General features: G+C 43.9%; 1 protein-coding gene across 2 annotated transcripts in view; it reads right to left on the bottom strand.

The window, feature by feature from the left end:
• The window catches only part of SCARB1 (scavenger receptor class B member 1), a 703,088-nt gene that overhangs the window by 291,955 nt on the left and 390,940 nt on the right, over positions 1-20,193 (bottom strand). For both annotated transcript variants that reach the window (XM_078668029.1, XM_078668028.1), the window contains exon 4: positions 11,742-11,945. In XM_078668029.1, the coding sequence (XP_078524155.1) occupies positions 11,742-11,945 (204 nt within the window). The remainder of the gene's footprint in view (positions 1-11,741; positions 11,946-20,193) is intronic.

Here is a 20,193-nt window from a genome sequence, read left to right as displayed (position 1 = left end):
TGGAAGCTGACTGGAAATATATTTGCGCGCTCCGGTGACAGCGCTCAGCTGAGGCGTCAGTCAGTTACCTCAGCTGAGACGCGTGAAGCATGCCGGGAGCGCTCTGATTGGTGCATAGTGAGAACTTCGTCGACGTGAAGAGCGTGCGGCCATTTTTATGGTAGTTCTGAGCACCGGCTATTTTAGTGCAACGCTGAGGAATACTCACGCGCTGTGGTAAATGGTAACGAGGAGACTGTCTAAGAGAGAAATAAAACAAGTAAGCCACTGGAAATTGAATCGGAAATAAGGAATATTAGTTTAAAGTGAATATTTCTGTGAAAGCAACCAGCAGTGAAAGAAAAGCATTATTTTGAGCATGGCAGAATTCAATAATATATGTGCTCCTCCTCGTTTCTTGGATGAGCCCGGTAAACCCACCATGAGATGGAAAAAGTGGGTGAGGGCTTTCGAAAATTACATTGTTTCCATAGATGGGAAGGCTTTTGAGGCGGAAAGGAAATGTTCTTTATTATTTGGACTATTAGGTAAAGCAGGTCAGGATATCTTTGACAGCCTACCTGAATACGAGAACCCGCCTGGAACATTTATTCCTATGAATGAGTACCAAGAAGCTTTGAAAAGATTGGAAAGGCAGTTTGATGAGGAGAACAATATCATGGTTGCTAGGCATAAATTTGCACAAAGGAAGCAGCATGAAGGAGAATCTGTAGAAGACTATGTTGCATGTCTAAGAGTTTTAGCGGTAGAGTGCGAGTATGAGGAAATGACAGATGTATACATAAGGGATCAGATTGTATTTTACTGTTATACTAAGAAGGTACAGGAAAGACTGTTGGCATGCAAAAGACCAACCTTGCAGGAGGTTATAGACATTGCTAGAGGTATTGAGAGGTCTCTAACGTCCACTAGAGAATTGTCTTTGACAGGAAATAATACTAATGTATTTTATTTACAGGAGAAGAAGAAGGGTGATGGTAATACATATCAAAGAAATGTGAATGAAAGAAAGGTGGGAGGTAAGCAGTTATGCTGTTTTAGATGTGGTTCAAATGAACATCTAGCAGATTTTAAAAATTGTCCAGCTGCAGGAAAGAAATGTATTAAATGTAAGAGATATGGACATTATTCCACCTTATGTAAAACCAAAAGAATTGGTGGTAGCACTAGTATAAATTCAGTAGGAAATTTCGATGAGGAAATGTGCGCCAATATTGTATTATACATTGAAATGGAAGATGGAAGGATAAAAGGTCCGATTAGTGATGTAAAAATTGGTGAGGTTGATCTGAAATTTACTGCTGATTCAGGTGCCCCGATAACAACTATATCTGATACTCTTTTCGAAGAAAAATGGAAAGGTGTGCAATTAACAGAGTCTGACATTAACCCTAAGGCCTTTGGAGATAAAGATATAAATATGTTGGGTTTTTTTGTTGACACTGTGACCTTTAAGGGGAGAGTGATCGAGACAAAGGTCTATGTAGCTGAGAAAGGGAGAATACTTGTAGGATGGAGAGATTTAGCCCAACTGGGGGTGGTATTAGTGCCAGGGGCAAAAGAACCGGTAATATTAAGAGAGGAATGGATGAATAGCATTTGTGTGGAGAGAGAAGACAGTGATTTGAATGATGTTTTTGAGAAACATAAAGATGTGTTTAAAAATGTAATTGGATGCGTAAAGGGGTTCAGCCATGACATCAAACTAAAAGAGGGTGCAAGTCCATGTAAGCACAAAGTAAGGTCAGTGCCCTTATCTGTAAAAAATGAGTTAAGGGAAGTGCTCGAAAAATTAAAGGAGGAAGGTGTGATTGAAGAAGCGGAAGAATCTGAATGGGTTTCTGCTATAGTAGTATCAAAAAAAAAAAAGACAGGGGACATTAGGTTGTGTGTAGACCTGAGGTCACTCAATAATAACATTATAGTAAACTGTCATCCCTTGCCAAAGATTCAAGACATACTGCAGTCTACATCAGGGTCAAAATATTTTTCGCTTATAGACTTAAAAGCCGCTTATCACCAGGTGTGTTTGTCTGAAAGGTCTAAATCATTAACAACCTTCATCACGCCATTTGGAGCATTTAGGTATGTGAGACTTCCTTTTGGCCTAGCGTCCTCTTCAGGAGTTTTCCAAAAACTCATGGATGTCTTGTTCGGAAAAATGAAGGGGGTGGAAGCCTTTCAAGACGACATTCTGTTGCATTCAAAAACTGAAAGGGAGCATGTACAATTGATTGGAACAGTCCTGGGGGTCTTAAAAAATAAAGGCATGACAGTTGCAAAGGACAAATGCAAATTTATGACGAAAGAGGTTGAATATTTAGGGCACGTCCTAACTGCGGAAGGTATTTTACCCAAGAATGATTTGGTTCGTGCAATAAGGGAGGCCCCTGAACCTAGAAATAAGGAAACACTCAAGTCATTCCTTGGCCTCAGTGAATATTACGCGAAGTTTATCCAGAAATATGCAGAAATGGTGGGTCCGCTCAGGAGACTATTAAAGAAAAATGCAAAATATGAGTGGAATGATGAACAAATTGAAGCATTCAAGTCAGTCAAGGAGGAAATAGCCAGAGCGCCAGCATTGAAACCATATGATCCGCAGCTGGACAACGTAGTGACTGTAGATGCAAGCAATGAAGGAATAGGTGCTGTGTTTTGCCAAAGGAAAGGGAACGAAGAGAACACAATAGCATTTATTTCAAGAAAGCTAAATGAAACAGAAATGCATTACAGCACTATTGAACGGGAGACCTTGGCCTGTGTATGGGCTGTGCACAAGCTCAAAGACTATCTGTGGGGCAAGAGTTTCAAACTTGTAACCGATCATAAGCCGCTTGTATATATGATGGATGGCAGGGGTCGGGGCAATGGCAACGCAAGTTCTAGGCTGATCAGACTGATGTCAAAGCTCCAGGAATATAACTTCAAAATTGAACACATAAAAGGAGGTAAGAACTGTAGAGCGGATTGCTTATCCAGATTGCCAGTGAAAGAGAAGATGAATGAGGAATTGGATGACAACGAATGCGTAGTTGCACATATTGATGCAACAATAATGTGTGATGGATCCATAAGTGATGAGGAATGGGAGCAATTTGCGAAAGAAGATACTGTCTTGGCCAAGGTGAAGCAATATGTACAAACCAGATGGCCTCATGTGAGGAATATAGCAAAGGAGTTAAAGAATTACCAACAAGTGGGCGGAGAATTAACTCTGGAAAATGGATTCTTAAAAAGAGGTGAGGTATTTGTGCCGCCATTGGGACTCAGACAGAGAATAATTCAGATGGCTCACAAAGGGCATCCAGGCACCACGGCCACAAGGAACGTTCTAAGAATGCACTATTGGTGGCCAGGTGTGGACAGCGATGTTAGAAATCTAGTTGACAAATGTGTGCAATGTCTAAGATCTGACAAACATTGGAGAATAGAAAAAAATGAATTGCAGATGGTGCAAATTCCCGATGGGCCATGGGCTAAAGTAGCTATTGACTTTGCTGGTCCCTTCAGTGTGTTGCCAGACGAATGCAAACATTTGATAGTTTTGACAGACTACTACACTAAATGGGTGTGTTACAAATTCGTGAAAATGGTTACTACGGAGGTGGTAATAAAATTTCTGGAAAAAACCTTTGAGAGAGAAGGGCAGCCAAAGGTTATGGTATCTGATAATGGATCACAACTGGTATCACGAGCCATGGTTGAATTTCTAGGAAAAAGTGGAATAAAACAAGAGAAAACTCCTCTTTACAGTCCCAAGAGCAATGGTCAAGTAGAGAGGATAAACAGGTTCTTCAAGGAAGGAATCCAAATGGCTGTGGCAAATGGAATGGATGTTAAAGAATTTATTAAGACAAAGATAAATGCGTACAACAATACGCCGAAGGAAGCCACGGGGTTTACTCCGTTTTTCTTGATGAGAGGAAGAGTGTGCAACAATGCTATGACACCGAAAATAGGTGGATGGGAGAAGACTGTTGTTGAAGCGGAACAAGTGTGTGAAAAAGAACTCAATGTGAGGGAGAACATAATATGTAAACAAATGCAAAACAAGACATATTCTGACAAGGTGAACAGAGCTAAGGATAAGGTCATTGCACCAGGTGATTGGGTGCTTATGAAAAAACCTGGTTTGGTGAGCAAGGGAGAGTCAAAGCTCAGCAAGCCAATGAGAATTGATAAAGCGTCAGGGGGAGCTGTATTTGTCGAAGGAGAAGGATGGCGTAGTAAAGATGATGTAGTAAAATTGATACCAGGTCAAGAACAAATCATAATGAGAAATGCAGAAGAGAGAGAAGGAAGTCTGGATGATAGTGTCCTAGAATGGGATGATGTGTCTAGTAGCCCTGAGATGTTACTTTCCGATGCCAGTCGAGGACCGTCTTTGAATTCTGATGGAAACTCTGCCAGGCATTCTGCTAGTTTTGAGGGCACTGCTTTAGTTCAGGAAGAATCCATGATTGACAATGAAGCTGTGAGAAATGAAAATTCTGTAGCCGGTATGAGCGAGGATGGTAACCATCTTAGTGGGGGGCAACCTTCAAGAACGGGCAGAGTTACAAACTTGCCCACCAGATTTAAGGACTATGTTATGGAATAAATTCAGGTAATGTTTTCATGGAGGAAGGGAGATGTTGTATGTTATGCTGTTATGGGACATTCATGACAGTACGTTTTCTCTTTCTAATATCAGCGTCATGACGTTTCACCTTAGAATGTTAAGAATGTATATAAATGACGTCACCTGCTCGGTTTGGCAGATGACAGCTGATTGCTTCCCCGCTAGTTGTTATCCCGCTACTGCGGGCCCTTGTTGTATTAATAAACATAATCTTTCAACCCACTTATTGTCCGGGTGCTGTCTACTACACTTGTGTGCAAGAAAGAAACTTGGTACAAACAGGGCACCCCAGAACAGGTCAGAAATTTAAAAAGGTAATCAGGATGCAAAATGGGTTTCTTTAGCAAGGGAAATACAGGGACAGACGTAAAGGTGGAAGGAAAAGTACAGAGGAGAGAGAATGTTGAAACAGAGTGGTGACATAAGACAAAAGATGGCAGAAGTAGAGTTGTAAGTAGAGTTCACCACTGTTGAAGGACCAGGATCAGAGGGGTAGGTTGTAGCAAGAGGAGATTAAAGGGAGAGGTGACAGAAGACAAAAGATGGCAGAAGTAGAGATGTAGGTAGAGTTCACCGCTGTTGAAGGACCAGGATCAGAAGGGTAGGTTGTAGCAAGAGGAGATTAAAGGGAGAAGTGACATAGGACAAAAGATGGCAGAAGCAGAGATGTAAGTAGAGTTCATGGCTGGTGAAGGACGCGGATCAGAGCGGGAGGCCCAGCCCTCGCCTCCTGGAGGAGAGTTACCCCCAGATTCACCAAAGTCCCGTTTTGCGAGTCCTTAATAGCGATTATTAAGGAATCGCTATTAAGGACTCACAAAACGGGATTCATGTAGGAATCGCACAAATTATAGCGATTTCTACTGCCTCCTTATTTGCGATTCGCAAATTGCTAATCGCAAATAAGGAATGGCTTCCCCATTCATTCCTATGGGCCCAAAGGCCCATAGGAATGAATGGGGAGTCATTCCTTAATTACGATTAGCAATTAGCGAATCGCAAATAAGGATGCGATTTCAAGGGTGCCAGGGTGTCCAAAGGACACCCTGTAGCACCCCTGAAATGCAAATGTACACAGGTGTTGCACACACACATGTCCAAAGGACATGTGTGTGTGTAACATTATTAACATACAACTTAGAAAAAAGCACTAAAGTGCATTTTTCTAAGTTTTCGCTATTTACCATGAAGTTACACTTCGCGGTAAATAGCGGCCCCATATTGCGAATTCGCAATTTTTAAAAGGTTCATGAATAGCATTTAAGGAATCTCTAATTGAGATTCCTTAAATACGATTCTTCGCAATTGAGCGATTTCTATAATTGCGATTTTTGCATTTGGGATGATGAATCCCAAATGCAAAAATAGCGCTCGCAAAGGGCCGGATTCTCAGAATCTGGCCCTTTGCGAGCCTATTTTGGCTTCATGAATCTACCTGTTAGTTCTTCCACCTTAGAAGCAGGCTGAAAGGTTTTGAGATGAAGTAACAGAGGATAAGGGGATGCAGAAGGAGAGGGACTGGAAGCGCGGAAATCAGAAAATGTAGAAATAGAGTCACAAATGTAGCTGGGGCGCAACAGACTTTACAGAGAAGGGAGCGTTGAGGTGAAGCAGGATTGTGAACACAATTTTTTTTTATTTAGGACGTTTTATATAGCGCTTGCCTGACCGGAAGGTATCGGAGCGCTTCACAACAAGTACAGAGCAGTGCATAAGAAGGAAGACATAGAACAGTAAGCAATATACTCAGGGTACAAATCGTAAGAGGATAGTGACGACTTCAAAATACAGAGTCTTGATAACCACCTCAACGAGAGCAGCAGTGACGTTTAGAACTCCGAGCTACTCCTATCTGATCGATAGGGAGCGGTCGAGGAAAAGGATTTTGAGCTGGCTTTTGAATTTGGGGAAAGAAGGAATAGTTCTGATGTGGGGGGGATGGAGTTCCAAATTTTGGGCGCATTACCGGCAAAGGATCTGGCCGCAGTTTTTTGTTTTCGTGCTTTTAGCGGGATAAGGAGTAGAGTATTAGAGCTTCTGAGAGTCCTGTTCTGTCCCGCTTTTCTGAGTTTGGACGCCAGATATTCGGGTTTGCCTGTGTGAAGGGCTTTGTGAGTGAGGCAAGCTGTTCTAAAGTTCGCCTGCATTTCAATTGGTAGCCACTTGAGTTCTTTTAGTGCCGGAGAGATGTGATAAAATTTCTTTATTCCAGTGACCATTCTGGCGGCCGCGTTGAGGGTTGTTTTCAGAGGAGCAAGGTGAGTTTTGGCTATTCCCGAGAGGATAGCATTTCCATAGTCCAATCGAGATAGCACCAATGCTCGGGTGGCTTGTTTGAGGTCTTTGGGTGGAATGTACGGTTTAATTTTGTTTAGTAGTTTCAAGTTAAGGAAAGCACTCTTTGCCGAGATCTTAATGTGTTTGTTCAGGTCGAGTTTGATATCTAGTGTGATGTCTAGTGATTTAACAGAGTCAACCAAGGTGAGGTTTCCATTGAGCGCAGCAATATCTTTTAACCATTTAACCATTTGTGGATTCTCTTCTTTGTTCGAGATGAGTAGTTCTGTTTTGTCCGGGTTCAGCTTTAAATGGTTGCTTGATAGCCAACGTTGCACTTCCTTTAGTGTTTCATTGAGTCTGTGAATGTCTTTAGAAGAGGAGATTTCCAGGTAGAGTTGGGTATCATCAGCGTAGAGATGAAAGGGGATGTTGGCTTTTCTGAGTAGGGTGGCGAGGGGTTCCATATAAATATTGAAGAGTTGGGGGGAGAGCACAGACCCTTGGGGCACTCCCCTCTTGACTGGGTGAAGGTCGGATTCAAAGCTTCTGATTTTGATTCTTTGGGAGCGGTTATGCAAGAATGAAGAGAACCAGTTAAGGACCACGTCAACGAGGCCGGCCCTTTCTTCGAGAGCTTTGAGGAGAAGATTGTGATCGACCGTGTCGAATGCCGCCGATAGGTCTAGGAGAATGAGGAGGCAACACTGGTCAGAGTCCAGTGATTTGTATATGTCATCAATTACGTTGAGGATTGCAGTTTCCGTGCTGCACCCTTTCCTGAATCCCGACTGATGTGACTCAAGTAGGTTGGTATTGTCCAAGTGCCGGGTTAGTTGGTGGAGAACACATCTTTCTAGGATTTTGGAAAGAAGAGGAAGGTTAGAGACGGGCCTGAAGTTATTTAAGCCATTTTTGTCCAGGCCTGGTTTTTTTAGCAGTAGAGTGACTTGTCCAACTTTCAGACAGTCTGGGACAACTCCAGTTTTTAGGGAACTGTTGATAATCCTGCACCACAGAGGGGCTAGGGAGAGTTTCAGTTTTTTGGTGAGTTGAGCCGGAAGGGGGTCAAGGGTATGAGATGAAGGTTTAGCGGTGGAGATAAGTTTGATTATCTCTTCTTCTGGAATGGGTTGAAAGAGAGACCAAGGTTTAGTGGTGGGCGGGAGGGTGCTCCCAGGCACCCAGCCGTGTCTGCTATGTGAGGGAGAAGAGCAGTTGGTGATCAGAGATTGTTCGATCTTGGAGATCTTGTCATTAAAGAAGTTGGCAAAGTTGGCAAAGTTGTTGCATCGTTCTTTGGAGGCCAGCCCCAGGGAAGTGTCGGGTTTGGAGGTTTGCTGTCTAATAATCCTGAAGAGTTCCTTAGGTCTATTTTTTGCGTTCTCCAGCGCAGAGTGGAAAAACATAGATTTTTTGTTCTTGATGTGGATGTTGTATTTCTTCCTTATAGTTCTGAGTTTGCCACGTTCGCAGGTAGTGGGCAAGCTCCTCCAGCGTCTTTCTGCGGCTCTTAGTTGTCTCCTTTCTTCATTAGTGTCAGAGTCGAACCAGGATCTGGACAGAATGGCTCTATTTTTTCTTAGTTTCAGGGGTGCTAGTTGGGCAAGGAGGAGACCCATGTTCGTGTTATAGAGCGCTGTGAGGTCATTTGAGGAGAGATCTTTGTCACTGGGTAGGAGCCATTTTAGTCTATCCCCCATGACGTCCAGGGGGATCTGGGTGAGATTTCTTGACCATTTGGGGGGGTCCTGAGCAGGAGGCAGGGACAGGGCTCTTTGGTTGATGTGGAATAAGATCATGTGATGATCTGACCAGTCCACTGGGAGGATGTTGTCGATCGTGATTGCGTCTTGGTGGGCAATGATGACATCAAGGGTTGCTCCTTTGTTGTGGGTTTCTTCAGGGCAGTGTTGGGAAAGGTTATTGTCACAAAGGAGAGTATTGAGAGATTGAATTAGTGTGTTGTTGGCTTCGTTCCAGTGTAGGTTGAGATCACCCAGGATTATGAAGTTAGAGTCTTTGAGAGCACCGTGGGCGATCAGGTCGGAAAGGTGTTCGCCAAAAGTGGGGGAGTTGCGAGGTGGGTGATAGATAAGGTGAACAACCAAAGGAGAGTTGACCTTAGTCTTGATGGTGACAGATAGACATTCAAAAGAGCTGTAGTTGCATGGGTCCATTACCGCAATGTCCATGTCATCTTTATGGATGATGGCTACACCACCCCCACGTTGATCATTTCTGTCTTTGTTGATGATGGTGAAACCTGGTGGCACCAGCATGTCTAGACAGGGTGGGGAGATCTCATTTAGCCATGTCTCTGTGATGAACGCAATGTCTAAGTCCTGAGAGAGGATGGCTTCAGCTAATTCCGTTGCATGCTTGGGGGCTGATCTGCAGTTAATGAGCATGCAGTTAGTTGCTGGATTACTTTTGTTCCCGTGCTTTCCTAATGGGGCCCTCGGTATGAAGGTGAGGGAAGACGGGGGTCTTGGGGTTTTCACTAGAGAAAGGTCTCTTCCTACGCCCGTGATCACTTGAATATTGGAGTTAGTGGAAAATGGGAAAGGGGAGTCTTAAGTGGAGGCTAGGTCCATGGCTTCTTCCGTGGACATTGCTGCTTTCGTTCTGGATGGTCTTTGTTTTTGGGTCTGTGCATCTTTATTAGTAAGGCTCTGAGCTCCAGGCGTGGAGGCTTTGATTGCTGAGAGAGGTTGTGTCATAGTGTCAGTTTTTGAGGTCCTTAGCAGTCGCTTTCCACGGGCGGGTGCTGTCCCGAATTGGGGCTTACGGGGGGTAGAGTCAGTCGGATATGAGGCCATTAGTTGTGAATGTTGGGGCTTTCGCGCCTTGTCTAGATTGGAAAGGATTTCATCCAGGCCTCTGAATATAATTTCTAGCTGGTTTTCTAGTTGATCTAGCCGGTGAGCCATGTCTACCGGGGCTGTAGACTTGCAGTTCTGGGTAGGGACATCTCTAGGGTTGGGAGTCTGGGTCGCCTTGTGTGGACTCCTGTTGAGTGGGTCCGCCTTGCTGACTCTGTTAGTGACACTTGGTGGGGTGTTTAGTCGTGGGCTCTTTCTCACTGATTCTACAGGAGTGCTGTGAGGGTCCATAGACCTGACCCGAGGGATGAAGTTGTGCTGTTGAGGAAGAGGAGGATGAGGAGGCGATGAGGATTGCTCTTCTTTGGGAGATTAAGAGGGGTCAGTAGACCGATCCCGTGGGATAATGGGGTGATGTTGAGGAGGATAGGCTTGGGGGGACAGTGAGGACTGATCTTCCTTGTCATGGTTCGTGGGAACGGGGTAGTGGATGGAGTTTCTGGGGAGGTGGCTAGGGGGTCTCATCAGGGGAGCGGAAGTAGATAATTGCTTCACCTGGTGGGGCCGGTTCATCTGGGAGGGGGGCTGGGGTGGAGCGTAATGAAGAGAGTGCAGATGAGGGGAGCGAAGAGTAGGGAAGAGGGAGTCAAAGGCCTCCAAGTTATCGTTATTGGCCTGTATCAAAACTGTGCCATTCGTGTAAATGGTCACTGATGTATTACCTATTCTAGTTGCCTGGTTGGGAAGAGAGGTCGTCAGTTTACAGCTATGTGAGGTGGTCGTCGTTTTGGATATGTGAAGTTGTGTTCTTAGAGTGGTGTTCCAACTCTCTGGTCTATCTGTGTGGAAGATGAGGTCCATCTTCACCTGCCCTTTGGAGGAGCAGTGGTACATGTCTACAAATAGCGTTTCTGGGTGTAGTCTAATTAGATTGTGTTTGTGATTCCTTCTTGCTTTAGGAGAGAGGTTAGGAGGGAAGCTAATGGCGAAGGCGTTCGCGCCGTGTGGTTTCATGTGGATTGACATGGGTAGTTCGACGGTGACTGGCGTGTCTGGTGACATGATTGCTAATTGTGTAAGCGGGATGGGATGAGCTAAAAATGGGGGGCAAGGCTCCCTGGGTCAGGTATTACTAAGGAAGCTGTGATAGAGGGGGCACAGAGTAGACTAAGGTATGGTGGTGTTTACTGAACGGGGGAGAGAGTCATGAAGCAAGAGGAGTGGGGAATAGAGTGGACTACGTTGTAAGGGTTGTTACTGCGGGGGGCTTGGAGCAAGTAGGAGCCGGGCGCAAGGTAGACTGTGGTGTAAGAGTGGATGCGGCAGGGGGCTACGAGCGGGGCTGGTACCATAGAATGGGCCAGGAGCAAGTAGTGAAAGGGCGCAAGTGGACTGAGGTAAAAGAGTGGTCGCGGCAGGTGGCAAGGAGCGGGTCTGGTACCTTAGAGTGGACCGGGAGTCACTAGCGTTGTTGGAGCAGAGTGGACGGTGGTCCTTGTTGGTCCTTGTTGGTCGCCATTGTAGGGTCCGCTACTCTCTAGGCTTCGGGAGGCTGACCTAGATTGTCGTCGAGATGGGAAATGAGGAGGACGGCTCGCGCTTGGTTGGGTGTCCTGGGTAGCCCTTCGGCTGCAAGGGCATTTGGTTTGGCGATCAAAGTGTAGTCTTCAGCCTGGCGGCGAGTGAAATGCCACTTTCTTGATGCCGAGGTGGATCAGCCCACCTGCTCTCAGTAGGTCTTTACAGTTACATTTAATTTCACACATTTCCAGTTTTAGGCGCACGCACATTAAGTGAGCTGCTCATAATCACACACTTTTCAATCACTTGAGGAGCTGGGACTAGAACTGATGATTCCAAGGTTGGCTGCTATATCACATTCCTTCCCAGAGGCAGCAAACTAAGTAATGGAGGGGTCATGTCCAAGGACACAGGTTACTATTTCTTTATTACAATGTCAACAGTTACTTCAACAGTTTAATCAGATAGTGAATTAAAGAGATAACTCTACTTACATCTGCAAAGAGCCCAAACTTGCCAACGAAGGGGAGCGCTCCCGGCACAATGCTGTTCAGGAAGTCGAGCAGGGGGTCGTTGTACCCCCACAGGATCTCGCCCACGGTCCTGTTCATGAAGGCGCCCTCATTGAAGGTGCTGAAAGCCCCACTGATGATCCAGCGAACGGGCAGGGGGAGGTGTTCCAGCATGATGGAGGCGGCCTGGGGAGACAAGACTGGAGTCAGGAGCCAAAGACAACACGGGCACAAAACAACGATTCAGAAGAAGATAAGGCTGTACCCTCCTGAGAGAAGACTCAACAGGGGCTGCACATTCATACCACACTGAACATCTATAAGACATGCAAGGCATCAGCAGACAGATGGACAAACAGGCACTGGTTTGAGATTCTACAGAGCGAAGGCTATTGAGCCTCTGAAATGCCGGACATCAAGTTTGATTTCGACAAACTCTAAGAATAAGTCCATCAGGTGCAGATGTCTAGAGGTGGACGAACGATCCTTCCTACAGACACGACCCTTTCCAAGCCCTTGATTATAGCTTAGGGGAGGCGTACCCTTCACTGACAATGCACCCCCTTCACTGGTGATATGCTTCCTTTGTTAGTGATGCGCCCCGTTTACCAGTGGTGCGCTTCCTTCACTGATGATGCGCTCCCTTCACTAGTGATTTGCACCCTTCACTGGTGAGGCGCTTCCTTCACTAGTGATGCGTTCCCATCAGCAGTGATGCGCTCCCTTCACTGGTGATGCGCTCCCTTCACTGGTGATGCGCCCCTTTCACTGGTGAGGCGCTCTTTTTACTAGTGATGCGCTCCCTTTACTAGTAATGCACTTCCAATACTAGTGATGAGCTCCCTTCACTGGTGATGCGCTCCCTTTACGAGGCATCAACAAGTCCCTACTCCGCTAACTCCATACAATACAGAACCCCGCCGCCAGACTCGTCCTTGGCATCCCTCAACACAAACACATCAGCCAACACCTACAAAGTCTCCACTGGCTCTCCGTGGAGAAAAGAGTCACTTTCAAAATCGTCACTCACGCCTACAAATGCCTACACAACAACGGACCGAAACACCTTAATGACAGAATCAACTTCCACATACCCAAAAGAAACCTCAGATCTTCCAGCCTCACACTGAACGAAACCCCGCGCATCCACAGAGCTAGAGCTGGCGGAAGATCATTCTCTCACATTGCAGCCAAGACCTGGAACAAGCTACCAGCAGACATCAGACGCGCCCCCTCCCTTAACACCTCAGGAAGACCCTCAAGACCTGGCTCTTTGGCTAAACAGATCTGCGGACACCCCCTCTCAGCACCTTGAGACCCTCATGGGTGAGTAGTGTGCTTACAATTCCCTGATTGATTGATTGCTGCCCGAGTGCGTGCAGGCCACTGCAGCCCAAATGCGTGCAGGCCACTGCTGCCCGACTGTGAGCTGACCACTGCTGCCTGAGTGCGGGCTGGCCTCTGCTGCCCGAGTGCAGGCTGGCCACTGCTGCCTGAGTGCGGGCTGGCCACTGTTGCCTGATTGCGGGCTGGCCACTGCTGCCTGGGTGCATGCTCGCCACTGCTGCCTGAGTGTGTGCTGGGCTCTGCTGCCCGGGTGCATGCTGGCCACCATGGCTCGAGTGAGTGCTGGCTACAGTTGCTCGAGTGTGTGCTGGTCACTGCTGCTAGAGTGCGTGCTGGCCACTGCTGCCTGGGTGCGTGCTGGCCACTGCTGCCTGGGTGCGTGCTGGCCACTGCTGCCTGGGTGCGTGCTGGCCACTGCTGCCTGGGTGCGTGCTGGCCACTGCTGCCTGGGTGCGTGCTGGCCACTGCTGCCTGGGTGCATGCTGGCTACTGCTGCCTGAGTGCGTGCTGGCCTCTGCTGCCCAGGTGCATGCTCGCCACCATGGCTCGAGTGAGTGCTGGCCACAGTTGCTCGAGTGCGTGCTGGCCACTGCTGCTCAAATGAGAGCTGTGCACTGCTGCCCGAGAACGAGCTGCGAGCTGGCCACTGCTGCGTTAGAGTGTGCTGGTCACTGCTGATTACTGCTGCTGTTCAGCCAGTCCTCAAAGATGTGGATTCCAGCACTTCCTAAATGAGAGGCTATCAGAGCGAGACACTTCGTGAAAACACTTGGAGTCGCTTTGATTCCGAATGAGAATACTTGGAACTGGTAGTGCTGACCACTTACCACAAATCAAAGGTAATGGAGATGGGCAGGGTGAAGGAGTATGCGGAAGTAGGCATCCTTGAGGTCAAACACCATCATAAAATCTACTTGTTGAAGCAACAGGAAGACATCCTGCAAGTGCTTTAGTTTGAGATCTGCATGGCCATAAAATGGATTGCCTTGGGTTAGGGGTGTCTGGAATTCAACCACCTTCTTCATGACACAAAATCAGGCTTTAAAGTGGGCTACAGCACAGAATTTGCTCTCCTGGAAGTTACTGATTTTATTAAGGCCAACCTGGATCCGAATGCCACGGCTATGGTCATGTTACGTGATCTGTCTTCCGTGTTTGACACTGTATCTCATTCAATCCTTCTTAATAGATTGCGGAATGTCAGAGTCCAAGGCCAGGCATGGGCCTCGTTAAAATCCTATTGTGAGGGATGTCACCAACGGTTTTTCTTGCCCCCTTTACATCATCCTTTAAACCACTTGACTGTGGAGTGCCTTAGGGTTCGACCTGCGTCCAACCCCTTTTAATATCTATCTGATGCCTCTTGCTAGTCTGGTGGAAGCTTGAGTTTTTTCTGTAATTTCTTATGTGAAGATACTCAGCTGATGATCACCCTCTAGAATAATGAGGTAGAGGCACTGCAAGCCTTCAGCATTGTTTAAAGGCAGCCTGAGGTTGGATGAATGATAGGCACCTTAAACTAAATTCTGAAGAAACTGAAAAAAAATTGATGGGCACTAGCATCCACCCAGATTCTCATAACTGGTGGCCATCGGAGCTTGGATCTCCACTTCCCTCTTCATGTGTAAGAAACCTTGGTTTTAAATTAGATTTTAATCTGTCCTTTGAACCACAGGTCAAGCTTGAGTCTGCCAGCTGCTTCTTCTCTATGAAATCAGTCAGGAAAATGTTCATCTAGTGCCGGAAACTATAAAAAGATTATCATACATGCGTTGGTGACATCCAAATTGGATTACGGGAACAGTCTGTACATAGGTGGCCATATTACCAGCTACATGGTCTGCAGATCATTGAAAACACTGCCACAATCATATACTCAAGGTGCTGGCATGCCTATCAGTCTCAGCTTCCTTATGGCAACTGCACTGGCTGACCATCAGATGCCACATCAAATTTAAAGCATTAATATTTGTGTTCAGAGCCTTTCACTTGAAAGGCGCCCGTACTTGATGAGAAGGCAGAAGGTGTCCCGTCAGGGCAGAGCCTTGCGTTCCAATGTTTTGATGCTATTACAAGTTCCAAGAGAGCACAGGCCGAGAAGGGGAAGAAGATCTTTTGCATTTTGACTACTAAACTCTGGAACTCCCTTCCTACTTTGCTACACTCTGCACCCTCTGAATCAACTTTTCACAAATAGCTGTAGACTTTCCTCTGCTGCTGGACTCTAGGCTCCCTGTTTTTTGGTCTTTCCGGTCTTTCTGTTTCTAGTGCTGGGATGCTTCCTTGGAAGAAGCAATGGGCTCTATAAATGTATTGTATTGTAGTGTATATTATATTGTATATTGTATATAGTGTATTGTATTTTGCATTGTATTGTATTGTATATTATGTATTGCATTGTATATTGTGTATTGTATTGTATATTGTATTGTATTGTATATTGTATTGTAGTACTGTAGTATTGTATTCCATATTGTATTGTATTGTTGTATTGTATTGTATTCTCGTATTGTATTGTACAGTATTGTATTGTTGGATTGTACTGATTGTATTAAACTGTTTTTATTGTATTGTAGTATTGTACATTATATTGAATTGCATTGCTGTATTGTATAGTACTGTATTGTATTGTTGTATTGTATTGTTGTATTGTACTGTAGTAAGTAAAGTAAATTCTTTATTGCATGATTAATAAAAATCTTTGCAATTGAGCTAAGAATACAAAATTAAGCACCTTTGCAAAGCAAGTAAAAACAACTCATTTCATTACAATGACATTGGTTGGAAGGCCTTTCAAAAATTGCGATATTATTATTATATATATTTTTTTTGTGTGTTAATACCATTAACTACAAGTAAAAGTTATTAAACATATTTAAACACTCCTAAATTAAAAAAGTTAAAAACCGAGTTTCCATAAGTCAGTTTGTACTTTTTATGCTTGCAGTACCGTGAAAGTTCACTAACGAATTTGACAAGAGGCCAGCTTTTACAGGTAAAGGTTATAAGTCCGGCATATAATTTTCAGAGGTTTGCTTTTTTAATCAGTTCATGTGCTGGCAAGGGGGATTAGTACAATATTTACTGATTTCATGAAACGTACCAGTCTGCAGGCTAATTGAATATCTCCCCCTGCAAAACATGCCAACTGCCTGTCAGCGGGTTCGCAGGCGTCTTTGGTTCCAGAGCTGTATTAGTAGTAGCCTTCGTTCGTTCTCTAGACCTTTACAGCTACATAGTAAGTGCAAAACATTCTGCAGTTTGTGGTGAATTCCGAACGTGTCCATGGGGGAGATGTTCTTTTGCTGGTATGACTCCCATCCTCAACTACAAGAAGGATTCCTTTACTGCCCGTGAAAACCCTGTTCCTAGGTATGCTTGTGGTAGAGACTTGGTATAGCTCTGGATCACAAACCACCCATGGGCCCTCCTGGTAAGTGTGGATTTGTCTTCTTCCAGGGATAGTGTCTTCACTGTTTTATTTACGAGCCGCTTAAAGCATTTGTGAGTCCCATTCGCATCCCAGAGATCTTTTAGCACAAGAGAGTTTATTGCTGCTTGGAGATAGACCTTTGCAGGGCAGTCCTTGTTCCTTTCCAGCTCTTTCCATAGGTGTGAGTTCAAGGTGCCTATCTCAGCTCCCTTTATTTTATGCTATTTGTTGTTTATGGAGGCCAAACTCGAGTCTTAGTTGCGCTGGCGAAGTGTACTGTGGGAGATTGAAAAGTATTCGCATTGCTTTGGACACTACTTTATCTAAGGTGGACTCATCTCTCCCTCTCATGCTTTCGTTGCCGTAAGTTATCGATGGCAGTAGTCTTGCTTGTAATACTTCTAGCAGAGGGATTAGGTTTGGGGCAGTTATTTTATTCTTGATGCTCTTTAAGGCAACAGCCAGGGATATCCCTCTGTTTCTGATCGCCGTTTTTTGTTGCTCGAACGTCCCTTTCATATCGAAGATTATGCCCAAGTATTTGTATTCTTCTGGTCGTGTAGAAACCACTGTAATTGTTGTTTTTAAAATTTTTGATTTAGTATAATCACTTTTGATTTTTTGGGGGTTTATGCTTAGCCCGTTCCTTTCGGAAAAGTTACTCGTCGTATTTATAAGATGTTGAAGGCCTACAGGGGTTCAGCTTATTAGTATTAGGTTGTCCGCATACAGAAGGTATTGTACTGTAGTATTGTATTGTAATGTGTTGAACTGCATTGTATTGTTGTATTATATATTATATTGTATTGCTGTATTGTACTGTATTGTAGAATTCTATTGTAGTATTGTACTGTATTGTATTTTATTATATTGTTGTATTATACTGTATTGTATTGTATATTGTATATGTATTGTATTGTTATATTGTACTGTATTTCAATGGTGTACTGTATTGTATTCTACTGTATTGTATTGTATTATATTGTACCATATTGTATTGTACTGTATTGTATTGTTGTACTGTACTGTATTGTAGTATTGTATTAGATTGTAGTATTGTATTATATTGTACTGTATTGTATAATACTATATTGTATATTGTATTGTATTGGTGTATTGTACTGTATTGGATTGTAGCATGTTGTATTGTAATATATTCTATTGCACTGCATTGTTCTGCACTGTATTGTACTGTATTGCATTGCACTATATTGTATTGTACTGTATTGTAGTATTGTATTGTAGTGTAGCATATTGTATTGTTGTATTGTATTGCTTGTATTGAAATGTATTGTATTGTAGTATTGTATTGTACATTATATTGAGTTGCATTGTTGTATTGCACTGTATTGTATTATATTGTAATGTTGTATTGTACTATAGAGTATATTGTATTGCATTGCATTGTTGTATTGCACTGTATTGTAATATTCTATTGTAGTATTGTACTATATTGTATTATATTGTTGTATTGTACTGTATTGTATTTTATATTGTATATGGTATAGTATTATATTCTTGTAATTTACTGTATTGCATTGGTGTACTGTATTGTATTGTAGTATTGTATTGCATTTTAGTATTGTATTGTACTCTACTGCATTGTATTGTGTATTGTATTGTATACTGTATAGTATTGCATTGGTGTATTGTACTGTATTATATTGTATTGCATTGTAGTGTATTGTATTGTAGCACATTGTATTGTAATGTATTGCATTGCATTGTTCTGCACTGTTCTGTATTGTACTGTATTGTATTGCACTGTATTGTACTGCATTGTAGTATTGTATTGTATTGTATTGCATTGTAGCGTATTGTATTGTATAGTACTGTATTGTACTCTATAGCATTGTACTGCACAGAACTGTATTATATTGTGTCTGGAAGTGGCAGACATCCAGCGTGATGAGCATCAGTGCTCGGTTTGTCAGGCCCAGGGATCCAAGCACGCCTGAACATGATGTGGAAGGGGCATCACTCAAACCCAAAGTAGTCCACACTGCTGTAGCTTGCTGGTAATGCTTTCTCCAGTTTCTGAACTGGTAATACAGCATGTGAGTGTAATGCTCTGTAATGAGTTAATACCTTCCCAAGCATTACACTGCAGAATCCTACTGTCCTAATTCTGGCTCATGCAAAGTGCGGACGGTCATCCATAATTCCATAGAGAAATAGCAGATTAGAGAACTAGTGGTGTTACGTGGCCACTGTCAAAAAGGATCAAGTGAGGTGTCTTAAATTAGGTAATGCAGTTCCACACCGTCAGGAAGGATCAGCAGTAAGAATGGTCTCTCTCTGCCTCTTCTTCTGTCTCTGTGCTCTCACTTCTTGCCCATCCCCTCTACCTTGCAGTTCTGCACCATCCCTCCTCACCCAGCAGTCACAGGGATGTGATGGTCTGGGCCTGCAACTCACCTTATCTTCAATCAGGACTCCACTGCACTGGAAGTGCAGGAGGAACAGAGAGGTGCCACGGATGTGAAGTAAGTAAGTAATTCCTTTATTTAGATATAAAAACAATTTCTTTAAAAGTTTTCCCAAATCACATTATGTACAGTTTTATGAATAAAAAATAATTAAAAGAGTAGAAGAGTAAAATCTGACCATAAGCATACTTGCTACAAAATTTCAAATTGTGGTTTGTTCCTCCCAGTCGTTACAAGTTCTATTAAAGTACATATTCAATCTAAACAGTGAGCACCGGGGCCTTAGCAGTTTCCATTTTATCTAAATTACAGTACGCTTGCTGAATAAATTTGGCCAATTTTATATTTAAAACAATATTATCCGAAGACAAAGCAGCAATAATGGCATGCCTACAAGTCCGGACTCCCAACCTGTTCCATTCTGACCTAAGCAAACACCTGCGTTGAGAATTGAAAGAGGGACAGATACAGAGCACGTGCAAAATTGTTTCTGTTGCTAACCCGCATCCTCTACATGTTGTATCCTCCTTCTTACGGCGCCAGGTGGGTAGATTTTGAAGAAAGCGCCAATCTCCCATTCTTAGGGCAATAAGGCAACGCTTTAAATAGAGTGAAAATGTCGTAGAAAGGTACGTGGCAGGGGATAGCCGTTTGTAGGAATTGACTACTGCCCAGGAATGACTGCGTTTCGTAAGATGAGCTTTATCTGTAGCAAGGGATGTCAATCTTACACATTTTTTTATTGTGTTTTTAAAAGCAGTCTGACTGGGATTAAGGGCCCAGAGATCGGCAGCTGACATTTGATGGATGTAATCGTTCAAAAGGCAGCCGAATGATCCCCCTGGATTGATCTCATTAATTTCTTTCCAGACTAGAGATTCTAGAGTACCTGGTTCAGCCTGTCTTAATTTATGGCAAAGCTTGAGATATGTACCAACATTAAAGGCTTCGTAATTGGTTAACCCCAGCTCTAATCTAATCTGTGCAGGGGATGCGGTACTCGGCAAATGAAGTACCTTTTTGTAGATTTTAGTTGTGTGTTTATTTAAAACAGTGTTCATTTTACCTTTGAAGATCTCTATGCCATATGAAAGTGTAGGCCCGATCTTTGCTCCAAGAACTTCCAATAGAGGAAAAAAGGTTGGACCTGAAAGTTTCTTCGATAGCTTAGCCAAAGATACCACTAGAGCCGTGGCTTTGGCAGCGATCACATTACTCTGCTTTG

The sequence above is a fragment of the Lissotriton helveticus genome, chromosome 11 (genome assembly GCF_964261635.1).
Source record: "Lissotriton helveticus chromosome 11, aLisHel1.1, whole genome shotgun sequence".
In the NCBI taxonomy this organism is placed as follows: domain Eukaryota; kingdom Metazoa; phylum Chordata; class Amphibia; order Caudata; family Salamandridae; genus Lissotriton; species Lissotriton helveticus.
The sequence above is the reverse complement of the archived record's forward strand: the minus strand, read 5'-3'. Positions and strand labels throughout refer to the sequence as shown.